The sequence below is a fragment of the Sparus aurata genome, chromosome 17 (genome assembly GCF_900880675.1).
Source record: "Sparus aurata chromosome 17, fSpaAur1.1, whole genome shotgun sequence".
Taxonomy (NCBI): domain Eukaryota; kingdom Metazoa; phylum Chordata; class Actinopteri; order Spariformes; family Sparidae; genus Sparus; species Sparus aurata.
In genome coordinates, this window is record NC_044203.1 from 24,349,052 (window position 1) to 24,375,933 (window position 26,882).

At 40.8% G+C, this 26,882-nt stretch overlaps 3 protein-coding genes and 2 long non-coding RNA genes across 6 annotated transcripts; all 5 read right to left on the reverse strand.

Moving 5' to 3' along the window:
- Positions 1-3,210: 3,210 nt before the first annotated feature.
- LOC115567751 (uncharacterized) lies at positions 3,211-19,702 on the reverse strand. Its single transcript, XM_030394600.1, has 25 exons — positions 19,603-19,702; positions 19,089-19,302; positions 18,473-18,650; positions 16,537-16,677; positions 16,188-16,393; positions 15,928-16,075; positions 15,554-15,688; positions 15,383-15,451; positions 15,080-15,285; positions 14,784-14,998; positions 14,263-14,632; positions 14,115-14,177; positions 7,379-7,452; positions 6,895-7,108; positions 6,257-6,434; positions 5,935-6,075; positions 5,541-5,746; positions 5,293-5,446; positions 5,088-5,206; positions 4,866-4,944; positions 4,624-4,758; positions 4,447-4,518; positions 4,142-4,347; positions 3,843-4,057; positions 3,211-3,669 (listed from the first exon to the last, which is right to left on the reverse strand). Exons 1-25 carry the CDS (start codon positions 19,695-19,697, stop codon positions 3,306-3,308), a joined length of 4,197 nt encoding a protein of 1,398 aa, XP_030250460.1. The 5' UTR covers positions 19,698-19,702; the 3' UTR covers positions 3,211-3,305.
- Positions 8,294-13,281, reverse strand: c1r (complement component 1, r subcomponent). Of its 2 annotated transcripts, none has more exons than XM_030393589.1 (7): positions 13,177-13,281; positions 12,671-12,884; positions 10,952-11,129; positions 10,400-10,540; positions 10,022-10,227; positions 9,771-9,918; positions 8,294-8,832 (listed from the first exon to the last, which is right to left on the reverse strand). In XM_030393589.1, exons 1-7 carry the CDS (start codon positions 13,200-13,202, stop codon positions 8,828-8,830), a joined length of 918 nt encoding a protein of 305 aa, XP_030249449.1. In that variant the 5' UTR covers positions 13,203-13,281; the 3' UTR covers positions 8,294-8,827. The 2 variants fall into 2 exon arrangements, 1 of the variants encoding a protein (XP_030249449.1); XR_003981152.1 differs by having other exon boundaries at positions 8,697-8,832; positions 9,771-9,905.
- A 419-nt stretch (positions 19,703-20,121) lies between the features above and the next one.
- On the reverse strand, positions 20,122-21,484 carry LOC115567230 (uncharacterized). Its single transcript, XR_003981153.1, has 4 exons — positions 21,463-21,484; positions 21,114-21,319; positions 20,855-20,989; positions 20,122-20,615 (listed from the first exon to the last, which is right to left on the reverse strand). It is a non-coding gene; the product is annotated as an uncharacterized LOC115567230 (long non-coding RNA).
- A 7-nt stretch (positions 21,485-21,491) lies between these two features.
- Positions 21,492-24,112, reverse strand: LOC115567231 (uncharacterized). Its single transcript, XR_003981154.1, has 3 exons — positions 24,013-24,112; positions 23,396-23,573; positions 21,492-21,602 (listed from the first exon to the last, which is right to left on the reverse strand). It is a non-coding gene; the product is annotated as an uncharacterized LOC115567231 (long non-coding RNA).
- Positions 24,113-25,303: 1,191 nt separating this feature from the next.
- On the reverse strand, positions 25,304-26,630 carry LOC115567225 (mannan-binding lectin serine protease 1-like). The gene is made up of 5 exons (XM_030393591.1): positions 26,383-26,630; positions 26,185-26,239; positions 26,034-26,083; positions 25,774-25,921; positions 25,304-25,534 (listed from the first exon to the last, which is right to left on the reverse strand). The coding sequence occupies exons 2-5, from the start codon at positions 26,207-26,209 to the stop codon at positions 25,332-25,334; spliced, it is 426 nt and encodes a 141-aa protein (XP_030249451.1). The 5' UTR covers positions 26,210-26,239; positions 26,383-26,630; the 3' UTR covers positions 25,304-25,331.
- Positions 26,631-26,882: the final 252 nt, after the last annotated feature.

Below are 26,882 nucleotides of genomic sequence, written 5' to 3' on the forward strand. Positions count from 1 at the left end.
CAACTTACTGTAAAACATGTATAACATGTAAAACTGTGAATACAAACTTAAATAGTAAAGGCCATTTGGCCTTGGTTTTGTTTTCTTCATACAACATTACAAAAAAAGGATTGCACCTTCTGCAAATTACCCACCTGAGAACAAAAAATGAATATAAAATATCTAGCCAAACAGGTACACAATGTGTACAATTTATAAAAAAAATAAATGTAAATAAAACAATTATAAATAAATAAAATAAATAAATTATAAATAAGACTTTTTCAGTCTTCAGTCCCCAAATCCATGATAATCACACTAATCCGCCAATCACAAGGAGGCAAATACACTGTGTGGGAAGACTAGGGTCCTCCTGGAATCAAAACTTATCCTGAACTGTCAGGAATCATTTCAAAGTGACACAGACACATTGGATTAGCCGGTGGAGGCGGTGTAATGCACTCAAACAGAGTTTATAATCACAAAACAGCCAATGTAGCACGTAATTCATGATTATGGAAGAGGATTAGGGCCACATGTGAATTTATTTTTTAGTTTTGACTTTAAAGTCAGAATTCTGACTTTATTCTCAGAATTCTGAGATTAAAGTCAGAATTCTGAGATTAAAGTCAGAATTCTGAGAAAAAAGTCAGAATTCTGAGATTAAAGTCAGAATCTCAGAATTCTGAGATTAAAGCCCCTGTACGGAGTTTTTAACTGGATATAGAAAAGTCTCTGGTTTCTGATGATGTGTCTCTGTTACCTACAACAGCAAATGAGCCCATCAGCGTGAAGATATGTTTTTCTAAGTAGTCTAATTCTATACCTCTGAAAGGCATTGGTCGGGTCGGACCACTGACGAAACGATTTACGGCAGTCAGACCGGAACTGACGACATTCAGGATACGGCCAAAGTGATACGGCATAGCTGTTTTGTTGCTACGCTAGCCAGTGCTAACCGAGCTAAAACTTTTGTCATGGCTGATAATGAGACAAAGAAAAGAAAAAGAATTAGAACCGAAGACCAACGAAAGGCAGAGAGGGAATCCGATCGAGCTAGGGCTAAAACACGGATAAACATTGGCGATTCCTTTCAGAGATGGAGAGAGTTGCGGGGCTTGAAGGGAGGGTCGGATCCATAATTCGCCCGATTCCTCCTAGACAGGTTTGTAAATTTTATTTCATTTATGAAATGTAATGCGGGACGTAGTTTACAGCAATACATGAATTCATGTTGTTACAACAAAGCTGGCTAACATTACCACTAGATTAGCTCTAGTTACTACACTCGTGAAAACGACAACAAACGTCTTAGATCACGCATCCATTTCAGCTGTGTGTATCAGCCCAGCCGACCTGCAACGATGCATCGGTAATATCCTCTGTCATTATAAATGATTCAGTTTCTTACTTAGAACAAAACATCCATCACAATCACTGTGACTTTGCTGTAACGCTAGCTCTGTAGCACCGTGGGTAATATATATAGCTGGGAAATTGCAGTGCAACAGCAGCATTACTTTGTTTCACCGGCGGCATATTATATTAAGTAGAAATACAAATAGACACATTTCCTCGTCCCTATGCACGCTGCAGATAGCTGCTAAAAAAAAAAAAAGTTTTCAAAGCAAGTCCCGTCGTCTTTCCGACGTTTCCAAAACAAATCTACACGCGCCGGCCAGACAAACGTCTTCACGACAGTGGGCGCTAGAGCTCATGGGAAATGCAGTCTTCATTCCGGCAAAACACTACCGCTTTCGTCCAGCGGGGCCGCCAAAATCAACACTAAATGAAAAGTCTGTACAGGGGCTTTAAAGTCAGAACTCAAAAAAAAATTTCACGTGCAGACTTCTGACTTTATTCTCAGAATTCTGAGAAAAAAGTCAGAATTCTGACTTTTTTCTCAGAATTCTGAGAATAAAGTCAGAATTCTGAGAAAAAAGTCAGAATTCTGTCTTTAATCTCAGATTTCTGACTTTAATCTCATAATTCTGACTTTAAAGTCAGAACTGAAAAAAAAATTCACGTGGCCCTAATCCTCTTCCGTACATGATCATGTCTGTATAAAGTGATGTTTATTTTTGCTCTTCTTCGGCGGCTGTTTCAGTGAGTTTTGGGCGCAGAGTGATGAGACGTATACCGTTGAAATTTGTAGAGTCCCAGCTTTCATATGACATGCTGTATGTAGCATTAGCATGAAGTAGCGTAGTCGCTAACGCCGATTTTTCGGACATGCGCCATTAGCGTGTTTTTTCTACGTGCTCCTTTAGTTGCTTGGTGTCGGAATTGAGTTTCGATTAGGTGAAAATGATCATCATGAGCGTTTAGCCGAGCTTCTTCCCGTTAAGTTGGTGTGCTGCATTAATATGTGGCTACATGGTTAGCATGCTCGCATGTATAATGCAACATGCGCAGCTCGGGTTGAAGAGGTTAAAAACATCAAAGCTATACATCATATCTAGTCAAACCGCATCACGACATCACTACAAATACAGAGCTAAATTGTGCCAGCCAGCTAAATTCAAAATGTATGACGCGCTGGTGTGCTTCCTGAACAACGGTCCGTGTGGAACAATCAGATCCCTGCGTGTAAAGTGCGCGTCATAGGAATTTAACGAGGCTTCGAGGCAGAGATTTTGCCTCGAGGAATTTTTATAATCAAGTTAATCGAGTAACTCGATGAATCGTTTCAGCCCTAAGACAGACCATTTTAGACACTACAGCTGGTGAACATAATGGAGAATTTAGATTGATTTTTCCCTTTAGGATTTGATGAAGACCAAACCAGAGCTAAAAAAAAAAAAAAAAAGACAGTAAAAATTGCACTTACGCTCATCAGGCAGACATAAGCACAACTCCAATTTAATGATAATGTTGCTGCATGTCAGCTCGCCATTCAAATACACACACACAGTCAATGATATAACACTGTTGTATTTACAACTTGTTCTGCAGCTTCAAGCGGCAATACACTTGCATAAATACAGTACATCTGATGCTGCTTTCATTAATTTGAAAACATGTATCAATAGGTGACCTCCCCTTAAAATGGTAGCCAACTATTTGTGACTTTGTGATTTGTTGTGTATTGACCATGTTGTGGTTTATTGTGCTCAAGAAGAATTTATTTGCTGTATGATGTAGTTGAGATTATTTGATTCTAATTCAAATGCAAAATTCATGTCAAATTGATATGTTTATTGTAAGTTGGATAAGGAAGGACATCATGAGTGAAGGTATTCTAACATTTTTATTCTCGACTTTGTCATTGTTTTTGTTCAGCATCACACACAGTTTTATTAACCGAGTGATGAAATGTAGTTAATTCATTTCTCCTGCATGGTCTTGTTGATCCAGTCCAGGTAGTTAGCGACTCTGGTATAGATTCCATATGTTCCCCGATGTCTGCAGTCAACACCCCAGCTGACAATTCCAGCAGCCCAAAACCGCCCTCCATCCCTCACAGAAAGGGGGCTTCCTCTGTCACCGTGGCAGGAGTCCTTCCCACCATCAGGAACTCCAGCACAAAACATGTTGTTTGTCAGACTTGGTAAGTCCTTTGTCTTCCTTAGCTCATTCACTGAAGTACTGCATGTCTCCTGCTCCACCACAAGGAGGTGCACATACTTTATGTTATCTGTTAAAATCCGGTAGTTGTCAGTGTCTCTAATGGTAAAGCCTGACACCAGTCTGAAATAAAATGCAGAGTAGACAGTTATGGTGAACTCAATATACATATTCAGAGTCTGACAAGCTGAATGTATGTTGATAAAAGACAAAATGATGATTAAGAAAAATAACTCTGATTTGTTAAAATAGATAGGATTAGGCCATGAAATATTCAGGAGATGATAGCTCTTTACCCTATCATGTCAGTGACGTATGTGGCACCCTCTGCTGGCAAACATATTGGCATAATGGATGAGTTGAACGTGATTGCGTCTTGCAGTTTGATCAAGGCAATGTCATTATTGTAGTCTAAGCCATTCGGGTTGTTGTATTCAGGGTGAATATGGATTGAAGCAGCATACGCATGAGAGCCCAACAAGGTATGAACATCAATAAGTCCCATGGAAATCTGCCAATCGACAGCAGAGGAGGAAATAAATATCAGTTCAGAAACATTGAGGCCATCGGCAGATAACTACAGTAGTCCACTTACTTGCACATCATCTTTTGATACTAGATTTCCATCATGTGTTAGGATATGAGCTGCAGTCAAAATCCAGCGGTCTGCGATCACCATGCCTCCTCCTATTTGTCCATTTATGTATAGTAGCACATGCCAGGGGATGGTATTGTCAGGACCTTCACTTCCTCCCACTGTCCTCTGATACGTAGGGATGAGTTTTCTGGGTTTACCACAGACTGGATGTGACAGACAAAAATAGATTTGAACAAATAAAAAGACTATGTTTTAATGAAAGTGTAAGTAAGTAAAGTGAAGTATCATAGGGTTTTATTTACCAGGTATACATGTTAGAGTGGCATCATTGTGGTTGGATCTCCACTTTCCGTCTGCTTTACAGGTAAAACTAACTATAGACCAGAGGAAACATGATAATAGCATTAAGTAATCTTTATAAAAAAAAAAAAAACATTTAATGAATTATATATTTGGAATAATATATGTAAAAATCTCACCATTTCCACCCCCAGGGAAAAAGTAAAATGGTTCATTACAGTGATACTGAACAACAGAACCGTACTGATTCTTAACTCCAGACAGGAAGGTCAACCCTCCATTCAGTAAAGGTTTGGGTTCTTCACAATCAATTACTGGAAAAACACAAAACAAGCATACATTATTTTGCTAATGACCCAAGAAATGTAGTTGATCCCAGTAGTTTTTTCTGTAAGATAATTTGGGCTCAAAAAAGACCTACGCTGGCATTCTGGCAGAGGGAGTTGCCACTGTCCATCACTTTGACACATGGCTGAAAACCACCTGATCTTTTGACCATCCTAGCAAAGAAATTGGATTCACTGAGTGAAATACATTTAATGAATGTCTACTTCACACATTGAAACAAACAGAGAAGAAAATCAAGCAATGTCTTTTTGGTCTTAGAAAGCGGACATTGAAAGAAAGAAAGAAAATGTCAAACCATTATCAGCCTGTATCCTCGCTTACAGGTCACGTGGATATAGTCTCTGTAGAAATATTCAGTTAGCGTAGGTGTCACTCTGCCTTTAGCCACGTTACCTGGAAATGGACATTTGACCTCTGGAAAGAACATGAAATGAAAACATTAACATATCTAAAGTTTTTCAGCTGTTACTGTCAAACAAACGAAACTCCACGTCTCATGCCTTCACTGTATGTGCTGTAGTCCAGGCTCCAGCCATGACTCAGGCCTTCATTATCAGTGTGGTAGTCCAGTCTCACAGTGCTTGAATTTGTAGCTAGCACACCTGGACTCTTTCCACCACAAAGCTTAATGGGCTCTCTTCCTGGGGTGGTCACCTACAACGGACCAGAGTAATAGAAAAGTGATATATTGTATTTATATACAATGAAGTAAATTGTCATTTCTTGTGAAGAAGACCTTTGCTAATACCTGTAGCCAGTGATGTAGACACCTGGGACCTTGCTGAGTGTCCACACTCTCTATGTGGAAGTTTTCACTGAAGTTTAGAGTGACAGTGAATTTGGGCTCCACAGAGATGATGTACTTGCAGGATAGAATCGGAGGTGAAGGGCCAGGATACCAAGGACTGGAGAGATGTCCCTCATGCTTGTCAAATATACAATCACCACAGGAGACTCGACAAGGGGAAAAATAAAGTATTGATATGGCAAGAGTAAGAGATTCAGTATATATATATATATATTTTTGTATATATATATAGTCTGTTGTTTCAACAGTTGTGTTTTACAATGACCTAACAAAGCAGTTAAGCTCATTTTAGGTCCATATAAAATACATACAGTTAGGCGTTTACGGTGCTTACACAAACATGTGTGCTGGTCTAAATGAAGTTTGTAGCCACTGTGGCAGGTGCAGGTATATGAACCAGGGGTGTTGATGCAGATCTGAGAGCAGAGTGGATATGATCCATCTCCAGGGTCTGGTTTTGAACACTCATCGATGTCTAACAATGAGAAGGTAATATCAGGGAAATGTTGTCATTTTTATATTTCTTGATATCAATGGTATTGAACAAAATGCCTGGAAAAGCACCACGTTAATTATGTTCTATGATGGGATTTCTCTTGACAGTTTGGAGATATAATGCATTGGAGGGAAGATAGAAGTGACCAGAAAAGCTCTACCTATTGCCTTGTAGGTAGCAGAGAAGCCAGTGTGTTGTTGGAGCTCTGGAGTGGAGTCACTTGTTTGGAATATGAGGGTCAGTCTGTTTCCTGGAGAAAGGATCGACTCTTTGTCTGGATGATCAGTTGAATTATTCTGCCCACAAAAACTCCCCAAGACCTCTTGATCATGGAGAACCTGAATTATGAAAAGACAAACACATTCCCCTTTAAATTCAGTTGAAGTGAGACAATTTAACCTTTCAGCTAAAGTGAATAGTGGCCATATTGGTTCGAATGACATAAATGCTAATTGCTAACCAACATTTTTCAACTAATGTGACAGAAACACATGTGGTCAGTCGCAAAGACAGTTCAGTGACTCAGTAATGTGCATTATACAGCATTTTCTGTCTGGCTAACATTAGCTAATTTTAGTCAGAATTAGGTAGTGGTCATCACAGACAAAGTTACATAGTCTTGCATTAAGCAGAAAAGGGAAATGAGAAAGTGTGTGCACAAAGACAGGATAGTGGAGTCTATAGCAACTTTGATGCCCCAAACATCAAGTCTGAGTCAAGTCCTGGTTCCAATTTGTAACCTCAGTTTGTGCAGGTCATCAATGTTCAAGTTAAAGTTAAGTAATATTACACTCTGACCGTCAGAGAGTCTTGAGAGCAGCCGGAAGAAGCTTTGATATCCAGGTGTGTTAGAGACAGCTGAATCTGGTAGCCCTCAGGAACCCAGAGATCCCATTCCTTTTTCTGGTTTGGAAGATAAGGCCCCGGATACTGAGGGAAGTGGACCTCTCCATGTATCACAGGCTCAGAGTTGAGCTGCTGCCAACTCCCTCTTACTGACAAACACAGAAACCTGGCATTGTGCATAAACATTTGGAGGGTTAGAACTAGGGCGATAGTCCAAAGTTGATACAAACAGAGAGGCACAATCATTTTTAACATTTGGAACCATTTACCACTGCTTTAGTTTTCTAGATTGTACCTAGCTATACCGAAACTTAAACAACTGTCCATAGACAGTGCTGTAGTGTAGTTCCAAATTAATACAAATAATTTAATGCAAGAGAAAAAATCATCAAAATAACAAGAACATGGAGGTAATTTTGTTTTCAATCAAGCTTACCATATAACAGTGTATGTCCATCCCATGTCCGCAATAACTTTATCTTGGTGAGACTGTAGTTTTAGGCTAAAAGTCTAATGCACACATGGACCACTGATGTAGCACAGGCTGTGGTTTCTGGTAATTTGCAGTGGAATTTAACCTCCAGCATTTGTTTGTCTTCTGCAAAGCGAGGCTGATTTCTTTATTTGCCGGTGTGTACAGGTGTGTTAATACTTTACAGAAAAATAAAAGAATAAAAAATACAAATACAATCGTTTAAAACAGGGACAAACAGAAACGGTATGATTTTTGATCAAGGATTTGAATGCACAAGGATTTGTTACCAATGTATTCATTTTTAAGCTGCTTTGTAAAAGTTCCAAGTGGTTGGGCCATTAAAAACTCAAAGTAAATATACCAAGCTCAGGGAAAGCCAGTCATTGGCTCAAGTCTGATATGGTCCAGAGGACCAAACTAGCAGAGGTGTGATATCAGATGGAAACTTACCAATAAGGGCCTGATAGATAAACACAAACTCGTGCCTGCTTTAGAGTAGAGTGATAGACATCATATAGGGTCTTAACTTAAGAGTAGGTGTAGATAAATCACACCACCATAATCCTAAAGAGAAAGAAAAGAAAGGACAGAAAATCCTTTTCATACAAAACACTGGAAAATTAGTTCCATGACGACATAAGTTTTAGACATAATTCGTTGATCAGATTGTCTATATGATATTAAGATATGAATCTATCATCAGTCCATATCCATCTGTGTGTGGGAAGGACACTAATAAGTTCCAGGTTATGTGCACAACACACAGTACAGTTAAGTGGAGCCTACTGACTTTGTAAGTTCTGAGGACACAGTAGATACACACACATACTACAGCTACTGACACATACCAAGTTGGTAAGAGGGAGTTGAGAGTTCTTGTTTTTACCAGAGATTTGTAATATTTTACTTTATTTTAAGTGTGCAATGCAATGAATTTATGAAGTACAACATGGCATGTTTTTTTATAACCTTTTTTGTCAGAGTATGCATTAATATTGCAGAAGGATTTATCGTCTCATTATGTCACAATTAATTACTGTAAAATTCAGTTCTCCTGCATAGTCTTGTTGATCCAGTCCAGGTAGTTGGCGATTGTGGTGTAGACTCTGTATGTTCCCTGCCGTCCGCATTCAACACCCTAGCTGATAATACCAGCAGCACAGAATCATCCGCCGTCATCAGTCATGGCGAAGGGGCCTCCACTGTCACCCTGACAGGAGTCCTTCCCACCTTCAGGAACTCCAGCACAAAACATGTTATTTGTCAGACTCGGTAAACTGGTCCTTCTCCTCCTTGCCAAAGTGATTGAATTACTGCATGTTTCCTGCTCGACCACAGGCAGCTGCACGTACTTCGTCATATTTAATAAAATCAGTTGTTTCTTCTGTTCTGTGAGCCCGAAGCCTGACACTAGTCTGAAAAAGAATGTAAAAGAGACAGTGATGGTGAAGTCTACAGGAAAACACAAATTCAGGGCCTCCTGATTAGAAGATGGTAATGTGAAGCAAGTTCAAATGACTGAGTTCACTGAACCACCGTACAAGCAAGATAAAATAATTTACTATGGATGTGTTTCTTTACGCCATCATGCCAGTGACGTATGTGACACCCTCTGCTGGCAAACATATTGGCATAACGGAAGAGTTGAGCATGATTGGGTTCGGCAGTTTGTTCAAAGCAATGTCATTGTTGTAATTTACATCATTGCGGTTGTTGTATTCAGGGTGAACGTGGACTGAGGCGGCAAAAACGGTTCATTGCAGTAATACTGAATAACAGAACAATAATGATTCTGGAAGCCAGACAGGAAGGTCACCTCTCCATTCAGCAAAGGTTCAGGTTCTCCACAATCAATGACTGCAGAAGAACAAACTGTGTGCTTTTGAGTTTGTATTTATTTTGGTATGGACATTTGTTGATGATGCACTTGCTGCATGTTTTCACGTCTTTGAGTGTACAGTGTATCAGGCATGTATTTTAAGCCTAGTATATGGTTGAACAATGTACTAGATGTCATTTTATATTGTGGCCAAAATGTGACACGGATAGTCATCAATGGTATTGTCTACAATGTAAATTCCTGGATATTAAATGTTCAGCTGCAAATTTTCTGCTGGTGTCTCAGTAATATTTATTTTAAAGTTTACTGATGTCGTATATCACATGAGATGGTTAAGCTACGTTTGGGTCAAGAAACATTACAAAGACAGGAGCCACTTTAGCCACATTCCCCAGAAAAGGAAACCTCTGGACCTCTGGAAATGACGTGTTATCATCATTAATCATGTATTTGCAGTTGTAAAACAGTTGCAGACTAAACAAGACACCATGTCTCTCTCACTTTGTCACTCACCTTGTGTACTGTAGTTCAGGCTCCAGCCATGACTCAGGCCTTGATCATCAGTGTGGTAGTCCAGTCTCACGGTGCTGGAATTTGTAGCTATCACACCTGGACTCTCTCTGCCACAAAGCTTTATAGGCTCTCTGCCTGGGATGGTCACCTCAAGGGGAGAAGTTGTGTGAAGTTCATTTATGTACACTGAGACATCTCAGAGTTGTACTCTTTTTATTATAATTCAATGAAAGAAAGACCTTTGCTAATACCTGCAGCCAGTGATGTTGACATCTGGGACCTTGCAAAGTGTTTACACTCTGTAAGTGGAAGTTCTCAGCAAAGTTGAGAGTGACAGTTAATCTCGGTTTCACAGAGATAACATACTTGCAGGACAAATTTGGAGGTGAAGGGCCAGGGTAGCCTGGACTGGATAGATGTCCCTCTTGCTTGTCAAATATACAACCACCACAGGATACTGGACATGGGGCAAAAACATGTATTATTGTAGAAAGAGGAAGAGCTTCAGTACTTAACCTCAAAATATCAAGTATTTTTTTACACTGACTCTGCAGCCTTGCTGTAACTACTGAGTGTCACAGCATGTTACACATTAAGGTACTTACTGTAAAAAGCATGCATTTACTCACACAAACATGTGTGCTGGTCTAAATGGAGTTTGTAACCACTGCGGCAGGAGCAGCGATAAGAACCAGGGGTGTTTATGCAGATCTGAGAGCAGAGTAGACCTGAGCCATCTCCAGGGTCTGGTTTTGAACACTCATCCACATCTGATAAAGAGAAAATAATACACTGAAAACCTGACCTAAAGTTTCATTTAGGCTATTCATGTACATTTATAATGTTGTTTGGCTTAGTTTTAAGTCATGTCTTGGTTATAACTTCCCCTATGGAGACAAATCTTGGAGCTGCTTAATTATTGCACAAATTCTTGATCATATTGACAACATTCATGGCAAATTCACTGTAATATAGATACATCTTAGTTGGATTCTTTGGATGTTTGGTAGTCTTATTTCCAGCTCAAAGAGATACAGTTGTTATATATTTTGGTTAATATTGATCTTACTGACAAAAATGCCTGTAAGAGCACCATATTGATTATGTTTTAATAATTTATCTAAATGATTTGTGGATATAACGCATTGTAGGGAAGAGAGAACCGACAAGAAAAGTTCTACCTTTTGCTTTGTAGGTAGCAGAGAAGCCAGTGTGTTGTTGGATCTCTTGAGTGGAGCTACTTGTTTGGAATATGAGAGTCAATCTGTTGCCTGGAGAAAGCATCGACCCTGTGCTTGGGTGATCAGTTGAATTCTCCTGGCCACAAAACTTCCCCAAGACCTTTTGATTGAAAAGAACCTGAGAAATGCAATGAGCCAAAAAGACTTTTTTAGACCACACATTATTACAAGGCACTCACCTGGGCAACGTGCATGACATAATTTTGCTACTTATCTTCTATTTTTCCGTATATCAGTTCAAATGATCAGACAAATAAACAATAACATGTGCCCTGCAATGATTTTAAGCTGATAAATGAAGTAAGTCTTCTTGACTCCTGGGAGGGAAGCTTGTTTGTAAGTGGCTTGGCCTTGACCCATTGGGCTCAGCTGGCACAACTACACTGCACATCGATAACAAACACCATATTAAAGCACTAAAGCTATTTAGGTAATTAGAAATTATTTGGCTGTTTCGGCTGTGGTACTGGCTGTGGTTGGAATGGTGGTACTGGGGTAGGTGTTTGATTTTCAGGGCTGGAGGATGTGTCTCCATTATCATGACATTATATGACTTTCTGTTAATGTAACTTGTAAACTGTGATTTGTTGCTCTTTTCTGTACACGCGACATCTATTGCATGTCTGTCCGTCCTGGAAGAGGGATCCCTCCTCTGTGGCTCTTCCTGAGGTTTCTTCCATTGTTTTTCTTTTTACCTGTGAAAAGGTTTTTTTTTTCCATCAACATGTGAAGTTTTTCCTCATTCGAATCGAGGGTCTAAGGACAGAGGATGTTGTTCACTGTACAGATTGTAAAGCCCATTGAGACAATGTCATTGTGATTTTGGGCTATATAAGTAAAAATTGATTTGATATCAGGGCTGACACTGTTTAGCCTCACTAGGACAGCTTATAGCAGGGGACTGGAAAGGAGACTCCCAGATTGTCAAACCTCATATCCAGGAGAAGAAATGCCGGAGTATAAAATACTGGGACTATTGCTATGAGATATGTAGTCCTTTAACAACTGTGAGAGCTGTGTCTGTGTTCTCAGCAGAAAATCAAAGATGTTTGGTGTTTGGCTCTGCAAGGGTTGTCCCTTGTCACCAGTTCTGTTCAGATCTCAGTGCACAGCCAGGGGGAGGAGAGTGTCTGGTTAAGAGACATCACCTAAAGTCTAAGGCCATGGTTTATGCTCCCCCTGGTTTGAGAGGGGTTGCTGCCTGATTTTAAGGAGTTCAAGTATCTTCAAGTCTTGTTCACAAATTAGGGCAAAATGGAGCCTGAGGTAACTGGGGCTACATCAGCAGTAATTTTGGCGTTGATCTTCACCATTGTGGTAAAGAGAGAGCTGAAACAGAAGTCAAAACTTTACATTTACCAGCCTTTATCTACATTCCAACTTTCAACTATGTTTGTGAAATTTCAATAATGATTAAATAATGACATCCTGGACACAAGCGACCAAAATTAGTTTCCTCCAAAGGGTGGCTGGATTCACTCTTAGAGATAGGATACTGAGCTCAGAAAAGTCTTGTAGTTGAGCAGCTGCCCCATCATGTCCATAGGAGACATTTTTGCAGTTTTCTAGCAATGTCTAGATGGTAGGAGACCCTGGAGTGGACCCAGGACAAGACTGTTTGGAAAATTGTATAATATTCGGTTTCAATATGGCTCTGACCGTCAGAGAATCTTGATGACAGCCCAAAGAAGCTTTAATATCCAGATGTCTTATGGTAAGCTGTATCTGGTAGCCCTCAGAAACCCAGAGATCCCATTGCTTCAGCACATTGGGAAAGTAAGGCTGGGGATACCGAGGGGAATGGACCTCCCCGTGCATTATAGATTCAGAGTCCAACAGCTGCCAGTTCTCACTCACTGACAAACACAGAAACCTGAAATTAAGCATAAACAGAGAATTTGAACTAAGGCACTCCAGAGTTGGTGCAAACTGAAAAAGAGCAAACAAAGTGGCACTTTTTTTTTTTTTTTTTTACTTTTGCAACCTATTACTTTATACTTCTATTTGGTACTTACTAACTAGAAATTGATCACTCAACCTTAAAAGAAAAACTGCCCATAGGCAGTGCTGTATTGTAGTTCCTAATAGTATGTATATACTGCACTATAAAGACAAGAAATCATAAAAAAGAGAAATTCACAAAAGCATGCAACATGAAGGATTACCATATAACAGAGTAGGTCCATCCCATGACTGCAATAAGTTTATCTCAGTGTCACTGGCAAAATGTCTCCTGCACAAATGAACCACTTATATCGTGCAGGCTGTGGTTGTATTTTGCAGTGGAATTTAGCCCCCAGCATTTGTTTGTCTTGGCAAAAGTAAACACATATGTGAGTTGTAGAAGAAGAGGGCCTGTAAATTTGACTAACTGAACTAGAAGAATAATTAAAATCAAGTGCGTGCACAATATACATTTCCATGTGAGAGCGCATTGCACAGTAAACATGGGACCCATAAATGCCAATGAAAGTAGAGCCTACTGTCTTTGTAAAAGCATGAAGAAAGATGAGTTACCTAGTACTCAGGGTACAAAGAAGACATTCATAGCAATGAACAATAATATACAATATTGGCATCTGCTATCATCTTTGCCAGAGAGAAGATGTTTGACAAATTTCCGGTACATGCATGAAAAATGAAGGTACATGTAAGGGTCTTCACATAGTGCGAAGGGTCACTTTAATGAAACAATGTTTTTAGGAATTTTAAATACAATGTGTTTACTTTACAAACAATATGACTGTGTCCTTGTATTTTAAGGAAGTTTTAGAAGTTTGGTAATTCTTATAATGAAATGGTTCTAATCTTATTACACCAAAATAAAGTAAAAGACTTAACATCTCCCACTTATTGTTGGTCTCTTTATGTTCATTGATAAGCAGTCTGAAACATGTTAGCACAAGAAACATGTTAGCACAAGCACAAGAGGAGCTTGCTGAAACCAAATAAAATGACCGAACATGTATCACCAATGTCCATTTAGAGCACATTCACAACACTATACATAAATATGAAACAGATGAAAGACAATTAAGGTGTGAGCCTCTGGGAGCTCATATAAGATCATGTCATTTTGGTTTTGACCCATGATGCTACTCACCTGTATCACAGCGTTTTCCACAATGCCCTGAACTAAACTGAGACAGTCACCATGTGCATTAAACTGGAAAAGGAATTTATTTAGAGCAAAATTAGTTTTGTCATTGCTTATCTCATTGTAAATGTTACATTGTAATAAAGTACTTTTAATTTCCGTTCTCTTGCATAGTCTTGTTTATCCAGTCCAAGTAGTTAATAACTTTAGTATAGATTCTGTATCTTCCCTGCTGTCCACAGTCAATCCCCCAGCTGACAATCCCAGCAGCCCAGAATCGTCCGTCATCATCCCTCAAGGCGAAGGGGCCTCCACTGTCACCTATACAGGTGTCCCTCCCTCCTTCAGGGAGTCCAGCACAAAACATGTTATTCGTCAGATTTGGTACATTGTCCCTCGTCTTCTTCAGATTATTGACTGAATCATGGCATATCCTCTGCTCCACCACAGGGAGGTGCACATACTTCAGCTTCTTTGTTATCCGTGGGGGGTAAATTTCCATAATTCCAAAGCCTGACACCATTCTGAAAAGAAGATTAACATGTTGGCACAGCAAGGGAAAAAACAAAAAGAAAAGAATGCAATATAAAATTATCAAAAACAAAAAAAAATGAACCTGAACTTAAATTAATTATGGAGCAATATGAAATGAAAACTCTCATTGTTTTTTTTTACCCCATCATGCCAGTGACATTTGTGGCACCCTCTGCTGGCAAACATATTGGCATAATGGATGAATTGAAAGTCATTGGGTCTTGCAGTTTGATCAAGGCAATGTCATTGTTGTAGTCTTCTCCCCTGGGGTTGTTGTAATCAGGGTGGATATGGACGGAAGCAACGTACACAGGAGTTCTCAAAAGTGGTTTAAGATCAGTATGTCCCATGTAGACCTGCAAATTAACACCGCAGGAGGAAATAAAAACACACTGAAACAATGTGCATGGAGATAATATCTTTAACATTTCACTTACCCGTACAGTCCCATTTGCAACTGGTTTTCCATTATGTATAAGGTCATGAGCTGCTGTCATAATCCAGTGATCTGCAATCACCATGCCTCCTACTCTTACTCCATCTATATTCAGTAGCGCTTGCCAGGGGATGGTATTATCTGGAGCTCCACTGCCTCCAATGATCCTCTGATAGGTAGAGATGAGTTTTGTGGGCTGGCCACAAACTGGATGAGATAGACAAAACAAAAAAGGTTCACACAGATATAGACTTCTAGTTTTAAATTATTTAAAAACAATAGTTGTTACAGGGTGTTTCAATACCAGGCACACATGTTGGAGTGACCTTGTGGTTGGATCTCCACGTTCTGTCTGCTTCACAGGTGAAACTAACTGCAGACCAGAGGAATTAAAAAGTATTTTTCAGTTAAGATACATCAAATATGTATATTGTAGTACATTTAACTATTGGGATATTATAGGTAAATATCTCACTATTTGCGCCCCCAGGGAAAGAGTAAAAGGGTTCATTACAGTGATACTGAATAACAGAACCATACTGATTCTGAGCTCCAGACAGGAAGGTCACCCCTCCATTCAGTAAGGGTTCAGGTTCTCCGCAGTCATTTGCTGCAGAAGAACAAAACAAGGACATAATGATAGTTAGCCACTGAGAGAAGGAAAACATTGAACCATCAAAAGCTTGTGTCCTTGCTTATAGGTCACAAGATGTGGTCGAAATATTCAGTTAAGACAGGAGTCACATCAAATGGACACAATTGACCTGTAGAAAGGATATGATAACATACATTGCAACATATTTTTGTAGTTATGTGATTGTTACAGGTCTCTCTCACTTTGTCACTCACCTTGTGTACTGTAGTTCAGGCTCCAGCCATGACTCAGGCCTTCATCATCAGTGTGGTAGTCCAGTCTCACAGTGCTGGAATTTGTAGCTATCACACCTGGACTCTGTCTGCCACAAAGCTTCATGGGCTCTCTGCCTGGGATGGTCACCTCAAGGGGAGAAGTGCTTTACTTAGTGTAAAGTTAATTTATGTCTACTAAGGCATCTCAGAGTTGAACTCTTTTTATTGTTATTCAGTGTAAGAAAGACCTTTGCCAATACCTGCAGCCAGTGATGTAGACACTTGGGGCCTTGTGGAGTGTTTACACTCTCTATGTGGAATTTGTCAGTAAAATTTAGAAAGACATTGAATCTAGACTCCACAGAGATGTTGTAGTTGCAGGACAGAAAAGGAGGTGAGGGGCAAGGGTACCTTGGACTGGATAGATGTCCCTCATGCTTGCCAAATATGTTAATACCACAGGACACTGGACATGGGGCAAAAGCGAGTGTTATTGTAGAAAGAATTAAAGCAGCAGTTATAGACCTTGTCTTAATTTAACAGGGCAGAATCAAGATTACATACATTGAGTACGTTCAATGTCATGCATTCACTGTATACGTTACTTACGCAAACATGAGCGCTGGTCTAAATGAAGTTTGTAACCACTGTGGCAGGAGCAGCGATAAGAACCAGGAGTGTTGACGCAGGCCTGAGAGCAGAGTGGACCTGATCCATCTCCAGGGTCTGGTTTTGAACACTCATCCACATCTGATAAAAACGAAAGTAATTACGCGAAAAACCTGACCTAAAGTTTCATTTTGGCTATTCATGTACATTAAAATTGTTGTTCGGCTAATTTAAGTAATAATAATAATAATAATACATTTTATTTGTTTGGTGGCGCCTTTCAAGTCACCCAAGGTCACCTTACATAGGATAAAAGCATAAAATCACAGAGTAATATCACCACATAGTATCACAGAATATTAAAAACAAACATTGATATAAAAAAGGAAAAGAAAGGTGTAGTGCACAGTGACCAGTCAGAGTGAGTATGCCAGTTTGAACAGGTGGGTTTTGAGTTTGGATTTGAATGTTGTGATGGAGTCTGACTGTCTTATGTGTGGGGGGAGAGAGTTCCATAGTCTGGGTGCCGAGCAGCTGAAGGCTCGGGCACCCATGGTACTGAGTCGTGGTGTGGGGATGGTTAGCAGTCCAGCAGAGGTTGAGCGGAGGGTGCGAGAGGGGCTGTATTCATGGAGGAGGTTGCAGAGGTAGGTGGGGGCTAGATGGTGGAGAGCTTTGTATGTGAGGAGGAGGTTTTTGTAGTGGATGCGGTATTGTACAGGGAGCCAGTGAAGTTGGATGAGAATAGGGGTGATGTGGTCAGATGATTTGGTGCGGGTGATAATCCGGGCAGCTGAGTTCTGGATGATTTGCAGTCTGTTGATGAGTTTGGTGGGGAGTCCGGTGAGGATGGCATTGCAGTAATCGATGCGGGAAGTGACAAGTGAATGAACCAGGATTTCGGTGCTGGACTGGGACAGTGATGGGCGGAGTCTGGAGATATTTCGGAGGTGGAAGAAGGCAGTCCGGGTGATGTTTTTGATGTGGGGTGCAAATGAGAGGGTGCTGTCCAGAATGACGCCGAGGCTCTTGACTTGTGGGGAGAAGGGTACAGGGAATCCGTCGATGATGATGGGTGGGGCTGGGGTGTGTTGTGATTTAGTGAGGGTGGATTTGGAGCCGATGAGCAGGGCCTCAGTTTTATTGCCATTGAGCTCCAGGAAGTTCCTGCTCATCCAGCTCCGGATGTCTTCGAGGCAGGTGCTGAGGGAGGTGGGAGGGATGGCGGCGTTGGGTTTGGAGGAGATGTAGACCTGTGTGTCGTCGGCATAGCAGTGAAAGAGGATCCCATGATGACGGAGGATTGTGCCCAGGGGGAGGAGGTAGATGATGAAGAGGAGTGGACCCAAGACTGACCCCTGGGGGACACCCAGTGAAACACCCGAACACCCAGACTTGTGGTCCCTTATTTGCACAAAGTGTTGGCGGTCAGTGAGGTAGGATGTAAACCAACGGAGTGCAGCACCAGTGATCCCAATGCCAGCCAGGCGGTCCAGGAGTAGTGTGTGGGAGATAGTGTCGAATGCTGCGCTGAGGTCGAGGAGGATGAGAATTGTAAGAAGTCCGGAGTCAGCTGCACAGAGGAGGTCGTTGGTGATTTCTTGATTATAACAAACCCAATAGAGACAAATCTTGATGTCTGATAATAAGATGTTCATTAAAGGAAAACTTAGATCACATAATGACAGCAGTTGTGGTGAATACACTGTGTTACTGGCACAATTTGATTTGAGTCTGTGAAAGTTTTGATGCTCTTATTTCTAGCACAAATATGAAGCAGTTGTTTCAGATGTGCAGTATATTGGTTGATATTGATCATACTGATCAAAATGTCTGGTAAAGCCCCATGTTGATGTTTTTAAGGTGGGATTTCTCTTGGAGGGTTAGAGGAAATAAAGGATTGTAGAGAAAGGCGAAGTGATCATAAAGACTCTACCTATTGCCTTATAGACGCCAGAGAAGCCAATGTGCTGTTGGAGCTCAGGAGTGGAGTCACTTGTTCGGAATATGAGGCTCAGTTTGTTGCTTTGAGAAAGGATTGACTCTCTATCTGGGTAATCCGTTGAGTTTTTCTGCCCACAAAACTTCCCCAAGACCTCTTGATCATGGAGAACCTGAAATGTGTGAAGAGCAAGAAAGATATTGTAAGACTAGGTTGTGACAAGGCGCTCTCTGACAAGCAGCAAAACCAGTCTGTGTATTGAATTGAGAAATCATGCATGTTATTGTTTTCCCTGTCAGATTTTTGAAAACGAAAGAGACAGGAACAAAACCTTGGTGCCATTTCTCCACACTCATCCATGTCACTTCAACATTTGCAGGCCACCCATTTTATCTCCTTGTGCCAAGTGAAAGGCAGAGCTTACCAGTAAACAAGAGGTTACTGGATATCGGGAGAGTTACACAATAGGGACTGTCCTGCAATTTCTAGTTTGTCAAAAAAAGTGACATAGTCCCTGGTTCCAACTTCAGACCTTGATTCATGCAGGTCATCAATATTCAAGTCAAAATTAAGTGATAAATATGAGTATATAAAACGGTATGGCTCTAACCGTCAAAGAGTCTTGAGAACAGCCTGAAGACTCTTCAATATCCAGGTGTGTTAGAGAGAGCTGGATATGGTAGCCCTTAGGAACTGAAAGGTCCCGTTTCATCAGCAGGTTGGGAAGGTATGGCCGGGGATACTGAGGGGAGTGGACCTCCCCATGCATTACAGACGCAGAGGCGACCAGCTGCGAGCACAAACACACCGACAAACACAGAAACCTGGAATTGTACATAAACAGAGTTGGAATTAAGGAGCAAGTCCAAAGCTGATGCAAACAGAAACAGAACAAACACAAAGACACAATAATCATTAACTCTTGCAACCAGATTGTATTGCTTTAGTTTTGTACTTTTAAATAATTTAAAACTATTTAACAATGCTCACAGACAGTCCTGCGGTGATGTTCAATATTATTTGTATGTATATACTGCTTTTATTCTTAAAGGTAGAAATTCATGAAAAAGAAGGACTCACTAAGACATGCAACATGAATGTGTAAAACAGTAGTCAAAGCTTACCATATAACACAGTAGGTCCATCCCATGTCTGCAGTAAGTGTGTCTCGGTTCGACTGCAGCTTTAGGCAAAATGTCTCATGCAAAACCTCGACCATTAACGTTACACAGGCTGTAGTTTTAAGTATGTTGCAACGGGATTATTGCCTCCAGGATTTGTTTGTCTTGCCAAAAGTAAATACTGGTATGAGCTGTAGAAGAGCGGGCCGATAATGGCTCAGTAAGTTTGACTTGCAGAGCTACAAGTTGGAAGACGAAAACAGAATATGAGCACAGTGCACAATAGAAGTATAGAGAAGTACCAAAAAGGTCAACGAAAGCAGATACTACAGTTTTTTGTGTGTTGATGAAGATAAAGTAACTAGTCCTTATAGTTTGTAGTAGACACACAATTATTAACAACAACATAAAATAGTGGCATAACAGTGACAGCAACAAATGTGGTGAGAGGCAGTCGAAGTGGATACTGGTTATTGTCTTTACCACAGATCTGAGCTACATAGATGAAAAGGCACATGCAAGTCTTTATTATGTCTCTTTATTCAGAAATGCTTTTAGGATTTTAATACAGTGTGATTACATTACAAACAATACAACATTTATTCAGTCATTTTCTGAAGTTGGTTCCGAAGTGGTTCCAGTCATGATAAGTACAAATGGAAGATTATACTCAGCCATAGCTTGATCTTCACAACATGTGCTTTAAAACAGCAGATAGAGTAGTTTCAGAGCAAATTTTTGTTATTAGTATTTATTGTAGATGTTTTTGGTGAAACTAACTGCAGACCAGAGGAATTAAAAAGTATTTTTCAGTTAAGATACATCAAATATGTATATTGTAGTACATTTAACTATTGGGATATTATAGGTAAATATCTCACTATTTGCGCCCCCAGGGAAAGAGTAAAAGGGTTCATTACAGTGATACTGAATAACAGAACCATACTGATTCTGAGCTCCAGACAGGAAGGTCACCCCTCCATTCAGTAAGGGTTCAGGTTCTCCGCAGTCATTTGCTGCAGAAGAACAAAACAAGGACATAATGATAGTTAGCCACTGAGAGAAGGAAAACATTGAACCATCAAAAGCTTGTGTCCTTGCTTATAGGTCACAAGATGTGGTCGAAATATTCAGTTAAGACAGGAGTCACATCAAATGGACACAATTGACCTGTAGAAAGGATATGATAACATACATTGCAACATATTTTTGTAGTTATGTGATTGTTACAGGTCTCTCTCACTTTGTCACTCACCTTGTGTACTGTAGTTCAGGCTCCAGCCATGACTCAGGCCTTCATCATCAGTGTGGTAGTCCAGTCTCACAGTGCTGGAATTTGTAGCTATCACACCTGGACTCTGTCTGCCACAAAGCTTCATGGGCTCTCTGCCTGGGATGGTCACTCAAGGGAGAGAAGTGCTTTACTTAGTGTAAAGTTAATTTATGTCTACTAAGGCATCTCAGAGTTGAACTCTTTTATTGTTATTCAGTGTAAGAAAGACCTTTGCCAATACCTGCAGCCAGTGATGTAGACACTTGGGGCCTTGTGGAGTGTTTACACTCTCTATGTGGAATTTGTCAGTAAAATTTAGAAAGACATTGAATCTAGACTCCACAGAGATGTTGTAGTTGCAGGACAGAAAAGGAGGTGAGGGGCAAGGGTACCTTGGACTGGATAGATGTCCCTCATGCTTGCCAAATATGTTAATACCACAGGACACTGGACATGGGGCAAAAGCGAGTGTTATTGTAGAAAGAATTAAAGCAGCAGTTATAGACCTTGTCTTAATTTAACAGGGCAGAATCAAGATTACATACATTGAGTACGTTCAATGTCATGCATTCACTGTATACGTTACTTACGCAAACATGAGCGCTGGTCTAATGAAGTTTGTAACCACTGTGGCAGGAGCAGCGATAAGAACCAGGAGTGTTGACGCAGGCCTGAGAGCAGAGTGGACCTGATCCATCTCCAGGGTCTGGTTTTGAACACTCATCCACATCTGATAAAAACGAAAGTAATTACGCGAAAAACCTGACCTAAAGTTTCATTTTGGCTATTCATGTACATTAAAATTGTTGTTCGGCTAATTTAAGTAATAATAATAATAATAATACATTTATTTGTTTGGTGGCGCCTTTCAAGTCACCCAAGGTCACCTTACATAGGATAAAAGCATAAAATCACAGAGTAATATCACCACATAGTATCACAGAATATTAAAAACAAACATTGATATAAAAAAGGAAAAGAAAGGTGTAGTGCACAGTGACCAGTCAGAGTGAGTATGCCAGTTTGAACAGGTGGGTTTTGAGTTTGGATTTGAATGTTGTGATGGAGTCTGACTGTCTTATGTGTGGGGGGAGAGAGTTCCATAGTCTGGGTGCCGAGCAGCTGAAGGCTCGGGCACCCATGGTACTGAGTCGTGGTGTGGGATGGTTAGCAGTCCAGCAGAGGTTGAGCGGAGGTGCGAGAGGGGCTGTATTCATGGAGGAGGTTGCAGAGGTAGGTGGGGGGGCTAGATGGTGGAGAGCTTTGTATGTGAGGAGGAGGTTTTTGTAGTGGATGCGGTATTGTACAGGGAGCCAGTGAAGTTGGATGAGAATAGGGGTGATGTGGTCAGATGATTTGGTGCGGGTGATAATCCGGGCAGCTGAGTTCTGGATGATTTGCAGTCTGTTGATGAGTTTGGTGGGAGTCCGGTGAGGATGGCATTGCAGTATCGATGCGGGAAGTGACAAGTGAATGAACCAGGATTTCGGTGCTGGACTGGGACAGTGATGGGCGGAGTCTGGAGATATTTCGGAGGGTGGAAGAAGGCAGTCCGGGTGATGTTTTTGATGTGGGGTGCAAATGAGAGGGTGCTGTCCAGAATGACGCCGAGGCTCTTGACTTGTGGGGAGAAGGGTACAGGGAATCCGTCGATGATGATGGGTGGGGCTGGGGTGTGTTGTGATTTAGTGAGGGTGGATTTGGAGCCGATGAGCAGGGCCTCAGTTTTATTGCCATTGAGCTCAGGAAGTTCCTGCTCATCCAGCTCCGGATGTCTTCGAGGCAGGTGCTGAGGGAGGTGGGAGGGATGGCGGCGTTGGGTTTGGAGGAGATGTAGACCTGTGTGTCGTCGGCATAGCAGTGAAAGAGGATCCCATGATGACGGAGGATTGTGCCCAGGGGGAGGAGGTAGATGATGAAGAGGAGTGGACCCAAGGACTGACCCCTGGGGGACACCCAGTGAAACCACCCGAACACCCAGACTTGTGGTCCCTTATTTGCACAAAGTGTTGGCGGTCAGTGAGGTAGGATGTAAACCAACGGAGTGCAGCACCAGTGATCCCAATGCCAGCCAGGCGGTCCAGGAGTAGTGTGTGGGAGATAGTGTCGAATGCTGCGCTGAGGTCGAGGAGGATGAGAATTGGTAGAAGTCCGGAGTCAGCTGCACAGAGGAGGTCGTTGGTGATTTCTTGATTATAACAAACCCAATAGAGACAAATCTTGATGTCTGATAATAAGATGTTCATTAAAGGAAAACTTAGATCACATAATGACAGCAGTTGTGGTGAATACACTGTGTTACTGCACAATTTGATTTGAGTCTGTGAAAGTTTTGATGCTCTTATTTCTAGCACAAATATGAAGCAGTTGTTTCAGATGTGCAGTATATTGGTTGATATTGATCATACTGATCAAAATGTCTGGTAAAGCCCCATGTTGATGTTTTTAAGGTGGGATTTCTCTTGGAGGGTTAGAGGAAATAAAGGATTGTAGAGAAAGGCGAAGTGATCATAAAGACTCTACCTATTGCCTTATAGACGCCAGAGAAGCCAATGTGCTGTTGGAGCTCAGGAGTGGAGTCACTTGTTCGGAATATGAGGCTCAGTTTGTTGCTTTGAGAAAGGATTGACTCTCTATCTGGGTAATCCGTTGAGTTTTTCTGCCCACAAAACTTCCCCAAGACCTCTTGATCATGGAGAACCTGAAATGTGTGAAGAGCAAGAAAGATATTGTAAGACTAGGTTGTGACAAGGCGCTCTCTGACAAGCAGCAAAACCAGTCTGTGTATTGAATTGAGAAATCATGCATGTTATTGTTTTCCCTGTCAGATTTTTGAAAACGAAAGAGACAGGAACAAAACCTTGGTGCCATTTCTCCACACTCATCCATGTCACTTCAACATTTGCAGGCCACCCATTTTATCTCCTTGTGCCAAGTGAAAGGCAGAGCTTACCAGTAAACAAGAGGTTACTGGATATCGGGAGAGTTACACAATAGGGACTGTCCTGCAATTTCTAGTTTGTCAAAAAAAGTGGACATAGTCCCTGGTTCCAACTTCAGACCTTGATTCATGCAGGTCATCAATATTCAAGTCAAAATTAAGTGATAAATATGAGTATATAAAACGGTATGGCTCTAACCGTCAAAGAGTCTTGAGAACAGCCTGAAGACTCTTCAATATCCAGGTGTGTTAGAGAGAGCTGGATATGGTAGCCCTTAGGAACTGAAAGGTCCGTTTCATCAGCAGGTTGGGAAGGTATGGCCTGGGATACTGAGGGGAGTGGACCTCCCCATGCATTACAGACGCAGAGGCGACCAGCTGCGAGCACAAACACACCGACAAACACAGAAACCTGGAATTGTACATAAACAGAGTTGGAATTAAGGAGCAAGTCCAAAGCTGATGCAAACATAAACAGAACAAACACAAAGACACAATAATCATTAACTCTTGCAACCAGATTGTATTGCTTTAGTTTTGTACTTTTAAATAATTTAAAACTATTTAACAATGCTCACAGACAGTCCTGCGGTGATGTTCAATATTATTTGTATGTATATACTGCTTTTATTCTTAAAGGTAGAAATTCATGAAAAAGAAGGACTCACTAAGACATGCAACATGAATGTGTAAAACAGTAGTCAAAGCTACCATATAACACAGTAGGTCCATCCCATGTCTGCAGTAAGTGTGTCTCGGTTCGACTGCAGCTTTAGGCAAAATGTCTCATGCAAAACCTCGACCATTAACGTTACCACAGGCTGTAGTTTTAAGTATGTTGCAACGGGATTATTGCCTCCAGGATTTGTTTGTCTTGCCAAAAGTAAATACTGGTATGAGCTGTAGAAGAGCGGGCCGATAATGGCTCAGTAAGTTTGACTTGCAGAGCTACAAGTTGGAAGACGAAAACAGAATATGAGCACAGTGCACAATAGAAGTATAGAGAAGTACCAAAAAGGTCAACGAAAGCAGATACTACAGTTTTTGTGTGTTGATGAAGATAAAGTAACTAGTCCTTATAGTTTGTAGTAGACACACAATTATTAACAACAACATAAAATAGTGGCATAACAGTGACAGCAACAAATGTGGTGAGAGGCAGTCGAAGTGGATACTGGTTATTGTCTTTACCACAGATCTGAGCTACATAGATGACAAGGACACATGCAAGTCTTATTATGCTCTTTATTCAGAAATGCTTTTAGGATTTTAATACAGTGTGATTACATTACAAACAATACAACCTTTATTCAGTCATTTCTGAAGTTGGTTCCGAAGTGTTCCAGTCATGATAAGTACAAATGGAAGATTATACTCAGCCATAGCTTGATCTTCACAACATGTGCTTTAAAAACAGCAGATAGAGTAGTTTCAGAGCAAATTTTGTTATTAGTATTTATTGTAGATGTTTTTGGTGAAACTAACTGCAGACCAGAGGAATTAAAAAGTATTTTTCAGTTAAGATACATCAAATATGTATATTGTAGTACATTTAACTATTGGGATATTATAGGTAAATATCTCACTATTTGCGCCCCCAGGGAAAGAGTAAAAGGGTTCATTACAGTGATACTGAATAACAGAACCATACTGATTCTGAGCTCCAGACAGGAAGGTCACCCCTCCATTCAGTAAGGGTTCAGGTTCTCCGCAGTCATTTGCTGCAGAAGAACAAAACAAGGACATAATGATAGTTAGCCACTGAGAGAAGGAAAACATTGAACCATCAAAAGCTTGTGTCCTTGCTTATAGGTCACAAGATGTGGTCGAAATATTCAGTTAAGACAGGAGTCACATCAAATGGACACAATTGACCTGTAGAAAGGATATGATAACATACATTGCAACATATTTTTGTAGTTATGTGATTGTTACAGGTCTCTCTCACTTTGTCACTCACCTTGTGTACTGTAGTTCAGGCTCCAGCCATGACTCAGGCCTTCATCATCAGTGTGGTAGTCCAGTCTCACAGTGCTGGAATTTGTAGCTATCACACCTGGACTCTGTCTGCCACAAAGCTTCATGGGCTCTCTGCCTGGGATGGTCACCTCAAGGGGAGAAGTGCTTTACTTAGTGTAAAGTTAATTTATGTCTACTAAGGCATCTCAGAGTTGAACTCTTTTTATTGTTATTCAGTGTAAGAAAGACCTTTGCCAATACCTGCAGCCAGTGATGTAGACACTTGGGGCCTTGTGGAGTGTTTACACTCTCTATGTGGAATTTGTCAGTAAAATTTAGAAAGACATTGAATCTAGACTCCACAGAGATGTTGTAGTTGCAGGACAGAAAAGGAGGTGAGGGGCAAGGGTACCTTGGACTGGATAGATGTCCCTCATGCTTGCCAAATATGTTAATACCACAGGACACTGGACATGGGGCAAAAGCGAGTGTTATTGTAGAAAGAATTAAAGCAGCAGTTATAGACCTTGTCTTAATTTAACAGGGCAGAATCAAGATTACATACATTGAGTACGTTCAATGTCATGCATTCACTGTATACGTTACTTACGCAAACATGAGCGCTGGTCTAAATGAAGTTTGTAACCACTGTGGCAGGAGCAGCGATAAGAACCAGGAGTGTTGACGCAGGCCTGAGAGCAGAGTGGACCTGATCCATCTCCAGGGTCTGGTTTTGAACACTCATCCACATCTGATAAAAACGAAAGTAATTACGCGAAAAACCTGACCTAAAGTTTCATTTTGGCTATTCATGTACATTAAAATTGTTGTTCGGCTAATTTAAGTAATAATAATAATAATAATACATTTTATTTGTTTGGTGGCGCCTTTCAAGTCACCCAAGGTCACCTTACATAGGATAAAAGCATAAAATCACAGAGTAATATCACCACATAGTATCACAGAATATTAAAAACAAACATTGATATAAAAAAGGAAAAGAAAGGTGTAGTGCACAGTGACCAGTCAGAGTGAGTATGCCAGTTTGAACAGGTGGGTTTTGAGTTTGGATTTGAATGTTGTGATGGAGTCTGACTGTCTTATGTGTGG

What these genes read in the sequence shown, in the direction of transcription:
- c1r (XM_030393589.1), bottom strand. Translation starts at nt 13,202, where the DNA reads ATGGGATGGACCTACTCTGTTATATG. An exon ending in TGGACCTACTCTGTTATATG is followed by an intron (nt 12,885 to 13,176) that starts GTAATCCTTCAT and finishes GCTTAATTTCAG; the next exon opens with GTTTCTGTGTTTGTCAGTGA. An exon ending in GTCATCAAGATTCTCTGACG is followed by an intron (nt 11,130 to 12,670) that starts GTCAGAGCCATA and finishes TGCATTTCTCAG; the next exon opens with GTTCTTTTCAATCAAAAGGT.
- LOC115567751 (XM_030394600.1), bottom strand. Translation starts at nt 19,697, where the DNA reads ATGGTCGAGGTTTTGCATGAGACATTTTGCCTAAAGCTGCAGTCGAAC. An exon ending in CACTCCAACATGTGTGCCTG is followed by an intron (nt 15,286 to 15,382) that starts GTATTGAAACAC and finishes TATCTCATCCAG; the next exon opens with TTTGTGGCCAGCCCACAAAA. An exon ending in TGCTACCTACAAGGCAATAG is followed by an intron (nt 6,076 to 6,256) that starts GTAGAGCTTTTC and finishes TCTCATTGTTAG; the next exon opens with ACATCGATGAGTGTTCAAAA.
- LOC115567225 (XM_030393591.1), bottom strand. Translation starts at nt 26,209, where the DNA reads ATGAGGGACATCTATCCAGTCCAAG. An exon ending in GGACATCTATCCAGTCCAAG is followed by an intron (nt 26,084 to 26,184) that starts GTACCCTTGCCC and finishes AATTCCACATAG; the next exon opens with AGAGTGTAAACACTCCACAA. An exon ending in CCTGAACTACAGTACACAAG is followed by an intron (nt 25,535 to 25,773) that starts GTGAGTGACAAA and finishes GTTCTTCTGCAG; the next exon opens with CAAATGACTGCGGAGAACCT.